The sequence below is a fragment of the Bubalus bubalis genome, chromosome 8 (genome assembly GCF_019923935.1).
Source record: "Bubalus bubalis isolate 160015118507 breed Murrah chromosome 8, NDDB_SH_1, whole genome shotgun sequence".
NCBI classification, from domain to species: domain Eukaryota; kingdom Metazoa; phylum Chordata; class Mammalia; order Artiodactyla; family Bovidae; genus Bubalus; species Bubalus bubalis.
In genome coordinates this window covers 86,437,209-86,450,053 of record NC_059164.1, presented here as the reverse complement: position 1 = coordinate 86,450,053, position 12,845 = coordinate 86,437,209, and the positions used below count along the sequence as shown (strand labels likewise).

Here is a 12,845-nt window from a genome sequence, read left to right as displayed (position 1 = left end):
GTCATTTCCGACTCTGTGTGACCCCATAGACGGCAGCCCACCAGGCTCCCCTGTCCCTGGGATTCTCCAGGCAAGAACACTGGAGCGGGTTGCCATTTCCTTCTCCGATGCATGAAAGTGAAAAGTGAAAGTGAAGTCGCTCAGTCGTGTCCGACTCTTAGCGACCCCATGGATTGCAGCCTAACAGGCTCCTCTGTCCATGGGATTTTCCAAGCAAGAGTACTGGAGTGGGGTGCCATTGCCTTCTCCGTATTCTACAATAAGGTGGTCTTATTCTACAATAAGGTGGTCTTATTTTACACTCCATGAGCAGTGAATAGGAAAGCCCATCATTTCAGCACCCCTTAGCCAATATCCCATATATTTTTTAAAAGGGGGCAAAAAGTATGTTTGCTTTTTTTTTGCAAAGGATAATTATTTTCATAAAACAGAAGCTAAAATTTGAAGCTAAGATTTCAGTTATACACAATGGAGTATTATTCAGCCATTAAAAAGAATACATTTGAATCAGTTCTAATGAGGTGGATGAAACTGGAGCCTATTATACAGAGTGAAGTAAGCCAGAAAGAAAAACACCAATACAGTATACTAACGCATATATATGGAATTTAGAAAGATGGTAACAATAACCCTGTGTACGAGACAGCAAAAGAGACACTGATGTATAGAACAGTCTTATGGACTCTGTGGGAGAGGGAGAGGGTGGGAAGATTGGGGAGAATGGCATTGAAACATGTAAAATATCATGTATGAAATGAGTTGCCGCCAGGTTCGATGCACGATACTGGATGCTTGGGGCTGGTACACTGGGACGACCCAGAGGGATGGAATGGGGAGGGAGGAGGGAGGAGGGTTCAGGATGGGGAACACATGTAAACCTGTGGCGGATTCATTTTGATATTTGGCAAATCTAATACAGTTATGTAAAGTTTAAAAATAAAATAAAATTTAAAAAAAAAAAAAAATCGAGAGGAAATCTAAAGACTTTAAGACCGTCAACAAACTATTAGCTAAAGGGTTTTTTTTAATCATTCAGAATTGTATATAATTTAAATTAGTTTGAATACCCTCTATAATGTTAAATCTTGACTACAGAAAAAGGAATTGTGATAAAATATTGAAAAATCATACTTTAAAAATTAGGTCTCTGTCATACTTTTTTAATATAAAGTTATTTATTTTAATTGAAGGCTAATTACACTATTGTATTGGTTTTGCCATACATCAACATGAATCCATACTTTTTAACTTCTAAAATGTTTTCCACTTTTGTGGGAGGTATGGGATATAATTTTAAATAGCTCTCCATGACATGTTCATACTTGATTAATATTTAATTTCTTCCCTTTCCTCCTCAATCCTTAAGCCTACATCTGTGTATTCAGTAAGAACAAAAGTTCTGTTCTCCAGTGATTAACTACTTGAATCATTTCAATTCAGGTTACTAACAGCAACGCACAGTTAAACAGAAGTCTTGGTTGAAACCACTATTAAATTATACAATGTCACTTTCATTAGTATCTGAGTTTCATAGTTAGGAAATTTTGCATTAAGAAGCTCACATAAGTCAGATAAATCTCCAAGTTACAGGGCTTGGACCTTAGAAATCATCACATATACTTCTTTGATTTGATAGTTAAGGAATTGGAAACTGAGATTGGTACAAGCACATCTTGGGGACACTCAGCTGGAAAGAGACTCTTCATCCTGGGTTCTGGACTCTGCAGCCGGCTCCCTGCCAGGCCACACTCCTCAGCCTCTGTCACCTGCAAGCTGAAATATCTGGTACCCTAGCCTCAATTCATAGCATACGTCTCTCCTGAGAAATATGTGTAAGAATACAATTCCTACTGCTTCTTTGATTATCCTTTCCAACTTGGCTCAATTTGTGGAGAGAACTGACAAATTGATAAGCCACATATATCAATTCCCTTTCAAGAGCCTTAGAACAGACTCAGTCATTTTGTAACACAGAAGTCGTGTGCTATCACAGGTTCCAATTGAACTAAACTTTGCAGGCTGCTCTCGAGAATAAATACCTGTGGAATAAATATGATTATGTGGCACCACACCATTATTCATATAAGATATTTTTGTTTTTCTTACCAGATATCTGTATGCCCTTGGGCAGAAGGTTTGGAAAAGATGGAAAAAACGTTACTTTGTTCTTGTTCAGGTAAGTACACTTTTTTCCTGTCATATAACCACTCTAAGCCAATCAAACTTTTATTTGGGTTATTCTGTCAGTATCTATTGTATTAGAAATTAAAACTGAGAAATTTAGAAAATATTTATTCATTTTAAAATGAAAGTAGTAAGGCCATTCCAATGCAACTAACCTTTTTATTTAAAATAGCTATTTTTTCAAGCCAAACATTTTAGTGAACTAAATGGCATTATTTTATGCTTTTGTGCACCTCTTCAATGTCTGGCTTAATAAAAATAGAATGCAGCTGTATTTTCAAATCAGATTCTGCCTTCAATCTGTTGCAGTCTCAGGTGAAATTTAGCCTCTGGAAAACTCCACTATATGTTCTTGAGAGAGTAAGTGTGAAACGGGCAAAGATGTTTAAACATAACTTTAAAAATGGTTTTGACCTCACAAGTCCCCTGAAAGGATTTTGAAGATCCCCAGGATCCTAAGACCATACCTTGAGAACCACTGCATTATTCTGATGTTTTATAGATAAAACTTAATTCATAAAAACATGCCTTTTAAAAAAGCGTATCATATATATCACTTATTCAGAGGTACAGGTTTTTTAATTGCCTTGACTGGTGGATTTGTTTGAGATAGGATTCTGAATATAGGCAGAGTACTACAATGTACAGTTCAGTAGACTCTTGTTTTGTTTTGGTGTTTGATTATGAATGACCTTTGCTCATAGAATATACTCATTTAGTAAAGTTACTTTAAAGAATAATTTTGAGTAATAGTCATTCCAGTTCATGATAAATTCAAGCTGTCTTATTCCCAATGAATATATATGAAAAGAGAAGCTCTCTTGGTATCATTAACACAAAACAGTCTGTAAAATCTTATCAATTCCTATCCACACATTATTGTTGTTCTTCAGTTGCTAAGTCATATCTGAACTATTTTGCAAGCCCATGTACAGTAGCATCCCCCCAGGCTCTGTCTGTCCATGGGATTTCCCCAGACAAAAATGCTGGAGTGGGTTGCCATTTCCTCCTCCAAGGGATCTTCCCAAACTTGCATCTCCAGCATTGGCAGGTGACTTCTTTACCACTTGAGCCCCAGGGAAGCCCTACTCAACGCATTAAGCAAGTATAGACTAGATCAGGTTAACATGGTGATATCCCAAGGAAGGAAAATCATTTGCTATCTTCCAGAAATAAAGTAATCTATCTACTGCTGGATAAAATTATTTTATTGATGTGCCATAATAGCATGGTAACTTCATGAAAGCTTAAATTTTTAATCAAAAGTGGGTTTTTTCCCTGCCTGGGTAAAGTGTAACTTTTTCTTTTGTAAATAGAACTGAGAATCCCACGGTGGTCCAGAGGTTAAGACTCCAGGCTTCCATTGCAAGGGCCCTTGGTTCAATCCCTGCTTAGAAAACCAAGATACCACATGCCATGCAATGCAGTCAAAAATAAATAATAACAAAATTTATAAGTAAGTAAATAGAACCAATATTTGGTCAACCAGATTAATAAAATATGCACATACATTTGCACACACACAGACAATATATTTTATATAAAACCCACACATTTGCTTTGAGTAAGGGCTCCCTGTTGGGAGTTCTCAATGGTCTGTCCTCCAAAAGTCACACCTATAAGGCATCTTCTTTGGTTTCTAGGCTTAATTTCTTTACACTGGCACAAAAATTTAAATGCATTTACTAGGCAGTTTGAGCACATATCTTTCTGTACATTTTTATTTTATTTCCACTTATAGATTTTCTCACCTATGTCTAATTTAGCAAGTTTGTGTTAGTGACTTGTCTTTGTCAAATCTTTCCAAAGCATTCAAATGATTTTTCATAAAAACTGCAGCTTCTTTTTCATGGTCATATATCATGCATTTACACAAAATATCGTAAGTTCTCATCCCATAAGATCAGTAGCTGATGTTATTGGCCTAATCAAACGCTACTGATTCTTAGTAAGCATAGAGTTGAACTGATGGAAATAAGTATAGGAACACATGAGAATGTCACCCAGTAACCACAGATTTCAACATGTCATACCTATTAGTCAATATGGTTTTTTAAGAGCAGTTTTAGGTTCACAACAAAATTTAAGGGAAGGTACAGAGATTTCCTACCTATCCTCTGTCCCCACATAGCTTCCCCCACTATCAACATCTCACCAGAATGGTACATTTGTTACCAAGAGTGAACTACACTAGACACATCGTCTTCATCGAAAGTCCATACTTTTTCTTAGATTTCACTTTTGGTGTTGTACATCTGTGTATTTGAACAAGCATACTATTTATTACTGTAATATCATACAAAGCATTTCACTCCCTTGAAAATCCTCTCTGTTCTGCCTGTTCACCCTCCCACCTTTGGCAACCCCTGATCTTTTTACCGCAGGTTTGCCTTTTCCAGAACGCCACAGCTGGAGTCTTGCAGCGTGTAGCCGTTACTCAGTAGCTTCTTTCACTTAGGAATTTCATTTAAGGTTTTTCCATGTTTTTTCCATGGCTTAAAAACGCATTTCTTTTTAGCACTGAATAATATTCCATCGTCCAAATGAAGCAGTTTATCTGTTCACCTACTGAATGACATCTTGGTTGCTTCCAAATTTTGGCAATTATGAATCGAGCTGTTATACACATTTGTGTGCGGGTTTTTGTGTAAACATAACTTTCTAGCTTCTTTGGGTAAATACCAAGGAGCATGATTGCTGGATCATATTCATTATTTTTAAAGAAAGAATCCTGTAGAGATCCAGTAAAGTAACAGTAGGCTAAAAGAGTTTCTAATATACATTGTTTTAATATGAAAATTAGGCCTTAATAGATCAGTTTTGAGAGTTCAGATGGACACTTTATGCTTCAAGCCAGGTAAAGTTCAGGATAATCCTTTGCTCCCTACCTTATTTTTTGATATATGATCACAAGAATCAAGTTACAGAGCAACCATATATATGTTCATTATTACCCCATAAGAGACTTATAAAAGAATTTTCTTCTTTTATTCAAAAAAATTCAAAAAAAAGAATTTCAGTGCTTTGAGATCATTAAGTGTTCTTTACAGAACATTAACCATGTCTTTGGAGAGCTGGAAAATTCTCCATATAACAAAAATATGTTTAACATTTTAATGAGAACATTCAATTTAAACCAAAGGAGGTTAACCTCTATACTCCATAATTAAAATTTAGGATAAACACCACCAAACTTTCATGAATTCAGATGTATTCTACCTGACATATCGTCTTAAAATTTGAAGTCATATTCTTTGGAAGGAATGATGCTGAAGCTGAAACTCCAGTACTTTGGCCACCTCATGCGATGAGTTGACTCATTGGAAAAGGCTCTGATGCTGGGAGGGATTGGGGGCAGGAGGAGAAGGGGACGACAGAGGATGAGATGGCTGGATGGCATCACTGACTCGATGGACGTGAGTCTGAGTGAACTCCTGGAGTTGGTGATGGACAGGGAGGCCTGGCATGCTGCGATTCATGGGGTCGCAAAGAGTTGGACACGACTGAGCGACTGATCTGATCTGATCTGATGTGATAAGCATTGTGAAAGTGTTAGTCACTCAGTTGTGTCCGACTCTTTGCAACCCCATAGACGTTGCCCGCCAGGCTTTTCTGTCCATGGGATTCTCCAGGGAAGAATACTGCAGTGGGTTGCCATTCCCTTCTCCAGGGGATCTTCCTGACCCAGGAATTGAACCCAGGTCTCCTGCATTGCGGGCAGATTCTTTATTGTCTGAGCCACCAGGGAAGCATTGTATCTTTATACAAATATACGTATATACACGTATTCACACAGAGAATCCCATGCCCAAGTGTATTGAGATTTACATGCCAGTACTCTGACAATTTTTTCAAGTGTTAAATATAATTGAATCATCCTTTCAATTCCAAATGTAATGGGAAGACGGATGTACACACTTCAAAATCAAGATGGGTGTGTATGGAGATTCAGCAAGAAGGACTCATTGGGAAGAAGTGGGTCATTCTATTAGGATCTTTAGGATAGCGCTCATTCCGTTGGCACGTGGCCTGTGGATCCATACCTTCGGGCTGCACTATTGAAAGGTGAGGGATTTGTTTCAGGAGGACAGCGTGCCCCTGCTGTGTCTGCTGCTGCCGTCGGCAGAATGGTGCTCTGGTGATAATGTGAATCTCATCACCACTTGTGAGTGTGTATTATCTGAGTGATGGAGCTGGAGGTCTAGCCATCAGCCCAAGAATTTGTGCTCATAAAAATTGATTGAGGGTCTCGTTTGCTCAGCGGCTAAGGTTAGAAGTGAACACTTGCGGAGTTGCTGAGGTGAAGAGACTTTTCAGAGACTCTTGTATCAACATTTAAACCAGAGTTGAAAATGGGCAAATGAATTAGTTATCATTGTGGGGTGTTAACTGAGCTAAGTAAGATTAATTTTGGACCCCATTTACATTCTAAAGCTGGTATGCTTACAGTATTAAAAAGATTTTTCATGCTTTTTTTGAGGCTGCATTTGTTTCTGATGAAGGTAAATTTGGGACCAAGCCAAACTGAAAGAACAGTGATTTTGAGGAATATGTTGAAAATCTTCCCAAAACTTACATGTGTTTTTATTAAACTTATATGTTTTTTATTAATTTTTTAAGCGTATTCAGTGTTTAAGTGTTACATTTGGAGGATATCATTGATGTAAAGTACTTATGATATTAGTATGTTTTAGTTCATTGTAATAAACCATTTAATGGCTTTAAAATTCCATATTTGTATCTACAAGTTAAGCAAACTGAATTATTTCATAAATCTGTATTCAGCTAATACCTCTGCAAATAACTGTATGCCCTCAGATGCTGCATATTTTGTGGTGATATAAAAATTCCTGAAGCACTCACCTATTAATACAATTATTGCTATCTGTAATCTAATATTTATTATGCAAATATGGCAGGCACTTATGCAAAGCACTGTTTTACCACCACACTCTCTTTTAGTCTTCAGAATAAGGTTTGAGGATAGGTATTATCATCCCCATTGTACAGATTAACTTGATGTACAAAGAGGTTTTATATTAATAATTTGGCCAGAATTATACAGTTAGTATGTGGTAGATAGCGTCTGGTGATCAGATCCAGTTCTGTCAGTCTCTAGAGGCTAAGCTCCCATATCCTTTGTCACTGTGCCATGATCAAATAAATGCACACAACTACAGTTGATCTGAAGACAAACAGGTATGTGCATAATCACTGTGGAACATTCATTTCATGAGGTACATAACAGTGTTACTACGTTAAAGAAATGGCCAGTGAGTGATGGCATAAAGAGACCCGCACTCATGAAGCCCACTTACCGCGGGACATTACTGGAAACAAGTAGATAGACATCTATGTTGTTTTGGCCTCGTATCAAAGTGTTCTCTGCTTATTGTTGATGTGTCAGAATCATGACTTGAAGTTGCTGCAAACAACAGCAGGCTATCAAGGCATAATGTTAATTACATATCAGCTGAGCTGGCACAGGATATAAACAGTCAGCCATGCCACTAAGTGGTCTGTACCTGCTGGAAACATACGAGAGCCACTCTCTTAATGAGATGCCATCAAAATCTGCTCTCAGCTTAAAGAAGTGGCTGCACCAGCCTATTGATATCTGAAATATCCTGCACACCCTGCAGCAGACTGCTGTCACGTTTTCTGAGAATGCCACTACTGCAGGAAATTAGATGATCTAGGTTTAGTCTTAGGACATAAGCTGATGTTTGCTAATAGTAATGCAAAGTGAATAGATATACCGCTGTCAAATCAAGAAAGTCATGGGGTAGTGTCTCTCTGGCTTTACGTTTTAAACTGATTTAAGATGTACAAACCCAAGACATGCTCAGTGTAGGATAAACTCAAACCATACAGAAGTCTCTGTGGCCCTCATCAGAACCCCTACCAGCATGGCCCCCTGATTTCAGTCTTTTCCCCCAATGGCCAAGCGGCCACCGCTGGTAGTTTGAACTTTTAAACTTGTTTCAGTATAATCCAATCCTAATGGAATCATCCACATATATATTTGTTTTCTGAATTGTTTTGACCCGCTTTTAAAATGTGTTATGGGATTTCCCTTGTGGTCCAGTTGACTAAAACTCCGTTTCCAGTGCAAGGGGCCTGGGTTTAATCTCTGGTCAGGGAACTAGGTCCTGCATGCTGCAATGAAGACTGAAGATCCCACATGCCACCAAGACTGACACAGCTAAATAAATAAATTAATTAAAACAAATATTTAAGATAAATAAAAAATAAAACATCAAGTTACCATGTCAGTATCTAAAAATTCACTTTATTCCTTTTAATGGATGATTGGATTCCATAATTTAGTTTAAAATAATTTACGTAACAGTTCCCTGTTTTTAGAAATTTAAGTTCCTTTCATTAATCAACAAATGATGCTGGAATATATATGCTTGATCTCTGGGCTCATCCATGTGTGTTAGAGTATTCCTATAGAAATGGAATTGCTGAGCCAGGGCATAGATACCTACAATATGAAGTAAGATTTATAAAACTTGATGACTCATGAATATTTAAATATTCACTGAAACTTAGTTTTTTTTTTTAATTTGTCTTTTTTTATATAGTTAATGGTTATTATGAGTCGAGTTGCATGTATTATTTTATCTTTCAAAATGCACATAGGAAAGAAAATTGAAAATTGTTTTGGCTGTGGGAAAAAATCTCAGAGGAAAAGAATTTTTTAAGTTTCCTTTTTATGATAGCCTTTGTAATAATCAAGTTTTCTGTAAATGAAATAATGCATTTACTCTTCAAAATAGTTGTAAAATATATTGAAATGATCATTTACCTATGTCTCAAGAGTTAAAATTATAAAAGAAAGTAGAATGAGAGTAGAGCTGAATTTGATAAGAAATATCTCATAAGGATCAGGAAATGATCCCAATGCCAAAATTCCTCTTTTCCATGTACCTTGTGTTCCTTTAAAATTTGCGTTGGTATGTTCATATAGAAAAATATTTGTTTCTCTTCTTTTCTAGCTCACACCTACATGAAAGAGTAAAGACCTATGAATGAGGAATGTGCAATATTGTAACCGTATTTATCTGAATTGAATGTTAATGGACTTGATTGTTTTATAAGACTCAACTTTAAAACGCTGTATGTGTATATATTTATATGTATGCATGCATTCATATGCATATATATCTTTACACATACATGTGGAGTGTTCCTGCTGCATGATAAAGACTGGTAAATGTAAGATAAGTAAATATTATCTCACCTTTAATTTGGGTTCCTTCTCAAACCTATATAAAACATAAACTTGATTTATATTTGAGCATCTGTGCGTGTGTGCGCAGGTGTATCTGACTTTTTACAACCCTATGGACTATCCTCGTCCAGGGGATCTTCCTGACCCAGGGATCAAACCTGCATCTCCTGCATTGAAGGCAGATTCTTTACCATTGAGCCATCGGGGAAGCCCATATTTGAGCATACTTGAACCAAAACCATGGTGTCGTTTTTGTCCCCTTTTTTTTCATTACCCCATGTCAATCAGAAAATCCTATTTTATCTACAGCCAGAATAGTATCCTGCTTACATTCAGTTCTTTCCATCTTCTCTGCTCTCATTCTATTTGAAACCGTTATTATCTTCACATGGATTTTCACAATAGAGTCCCAGCTGTTCTCTCTGGGTCTACTTTCCACCATTCTCCTGACAATCCATTCTTCACATTGCCAGAATAATCTATTTGAAGCATAACTCAGGTTTTGCCAATTTTCTGTGTAAATTCTTCCATGACTGCCTATTACACTTAGAAAACCTCTGGCCATAACCAAGGGAAAGTCCTATATATTGTCCCTATTGTGGCCTCTAGCTTCCTCTCAGATGAGTCCTCGCCTATCACTGAGCAGCAGCTTGACTTGTAATGCTCTGCGTCCAGGTTAATTGCAGTGCCGAGAACTGGGGTTTAGCACCTCCAGGTCACCAGCCTCCTCTCTCAAATATATAATAATATAAGTTTCTTTTTAAAGTGTGATCTCTATGCAAATATGCCTTTGAATTAAATCTCCCTACCTTTCTTCCGAGGACTGGGAAGCCTGGTTTTGCTGCAGTTCATGTGGTCAGACATGACTTAGTGACTAAACATACCACACACCTTTCTTCCACTTGGTTGTTGCTTAGCTTCTTAAGCATCTAAAGAAATTCGGAACATTTATTCTAGCTTTTACATTTTCCCCATGACTAGTTTGTTCTACCTACCCACTTAGGTATCAGGTCAAATGTCACCTTAAATGGGTCTTTTTTTGCCCACACAATCTGAAGTGACTCCCTGTCACATTACCCAATTTTATATTTCTCAGAACATTTTTCTCTGATCAGAGTTATCCATCCTTATATATTTATTTGCTAATTATCTCTTTATCCCTTCTAGAATATATGCTCCATGAAAATAAAGACCTTGTCTGTCTTGTAATCTACTGTGAGTAGAAACTGGCTAAATATTTGTTCAGTAGATGAATATATGTGAGTCACTCTGAGCACTGTTTTTTAAAAGACTGCCTTTCCTCTTTCTAATTTATACACTGATTGCTAAATCTTTTTTATGCCATTTGGTCAAGACAGTAAATATATATTCCCTTCAAATCCATCATGATCTTGAAAAATATATTCATTTTCCTTGATTAAATTAAGCTCTGGGATTTTTTTTTTTTTTAAATAACTAGCAGCACCTTTGGCCTCTGCCAAGAACATTTCCAGCTAAGGATTTTTAAGCCTTAATCTTTACTGAAATTAGACGGTGGCAGTTGCTAAGCTGCCAGCTGTTAACATGATCCCTGCAGTAGGAACCCAACATACAAACCAGAATGCGGTGGTCTCTAAGAACTCATCGTTAGCACTTACACGTGTGGACACGGACAGGTGTTGAACAGGTTGGCAGTTGAAAATAAAATGGGAGGTTTCCTAGATCAGATGCTGGTACCTCATGGGACCCCAGCAAATTAAGGTGCCCTGTGATGCCAAAAAAGCCTGATTTAACTCTGTCCTCAGATTAAAGTACATTTATATCCCCCAGTTCTCAACAAATCCATTCTTTATGGAGTTATTAAGAATAGATTGGGTTAAGGATACTGAATGTTTATCATGGCTCTGTCTTTCCACTGAATGGATTTTCAGTCGCAATATAGTATATTATATAAGCTTATAAGTCAGCTTATCCCTGAAAACAAATACCAGATCAGAATAGGTCCGACCACCTGTTTCTATCTAATTCCCTGGCATGTGGAGATGGGCCAGACTGCCTTCAGCTGGAAGCACAGGGAGCATGGGGAACCCCTGGCCCCTACCATTTAGCTTTCAGCAGCATATATTAGGGCTTCCCAGGTGGCACTAGTGGTAAAGAACCCGCCTGCAAATGCAGGAGACATAAGAGACGCACTTCGATCCCTGGGTCAGAAAAATCCCCTGGAGAAGGAAATGGCAACCCACTCCAGAATTTTTGCCTGGAGAATCCCATGGACAGAGGAGCCTGGCAGGCTGCAGTCCATAGAGTCACAAGAGTCAGACACAACTGAAGCGACTTAGCACCCATGCACAGCATATATTAAAGATTAGTGCCAACTGATAATAAGTTATCTCCAAGTGGGATTTCTCCAGTGTACCCTCACCCTGGATACTGGCTGCCAAACCAGTAGCTACAAGGTGTTGACACTGTTCAGAAGGATTCACTTGATCTTATGCTACAGGTTCATTGTAGGGTTTGCCTCAGTAAGGTGATTTACCATGACCTTACAAAAGAAATAGGCAAAAGTGGAAGGTGCTTGGGGATATTAGAGGAATCAAAAGAATAAAATGCAGTGTCATTTTACAGAAGCAGAACCAGGAGCTAGTGAGTCAAAGGATGGTGTTCATACTTTTTTGCTTCTTGAACCAAAGTATTGAAAAGCCAAACGGCACTTTTTTCAATTGTCTCCTGGGTCAGATTCCCTAATTATCAGTGACAGCTTTGTTGGTCGTTGGTATTTTGTTTCCCTTCCATCTGTGCTCTTCGTTAAACCTCAGGGCCCAATCATCTGTGGTAAACTCCAGGACTGTTAGGTGACTTTTGAAATATTAAACAATATTAAAAGAAGTACAAAATAAAACATATGTTTAATACTTACTTAAATCACCATGGTTGTCAAAAGTAGGTGATTTTTCTGAAGCTGGCGGCTTTTTTGCTTGGATTTTTTTTTTCTTGGTATCTCCAAAGATTTTGAAATTGGTGCTTAAACATGTCCATTATGTTAAGAAATAATCGTGTTATTTAAAGCTAGCTAGAAATACAGTACTTAAAGCATAAAACAGCAACCAAACCTGCACTTCAAGTTATATAAAGAAAAAAGCAACATAGATGTAAGCATTTTACACTGCATATGAAAAACAAGTAGCCTTTTGACAGGCAGTTTTTAAAGCTAGATCTTAAATAGCAAGCACATTTTTAGCACTTTAGGTATGCTATGCATGTCAAGCCTGGACTCTTTAATGCACGATAGCATGAACATGACTTGTATAAAGACCTTTAGAGATTAATCTCTTTTGTTGTTTTAAGAGAATCATTTTTAAAATATATACATTAAAATATATATTCATGATAATATCCATTAGAAATAGAGGGAATAATATCTAAACTACATTTAGAGGCATCT

The 12,845-nt window shown here is 37.3% G+C and overlaps 1 protein-coding gene across 19 annotated transcripts in view; it reads left to right on the top strand.

The window, feature by feature from the left end:
* Positions 1–12,845, top strand: part of CADPS2 (calcium dependent secretion activator 2) — a 591,939-nt gene that overhangs the window by 382,084 nt on the left and 197,010 nt on the right. For all 19 annotated transcript variants that reach the window (XM_045166445.1, XM_045166444.1, XM_045166437.1 and 16 more), the window contains exon 9: positions 2,110–2,176. In XM_045166445.1, the coding sequence (XP_045022380.1) occupies positions 2,110–2,176 (67 nt within the window). The remainder of the gene's footprint in view (positions 1–2,109; positions 2,177–12,845) is intronic.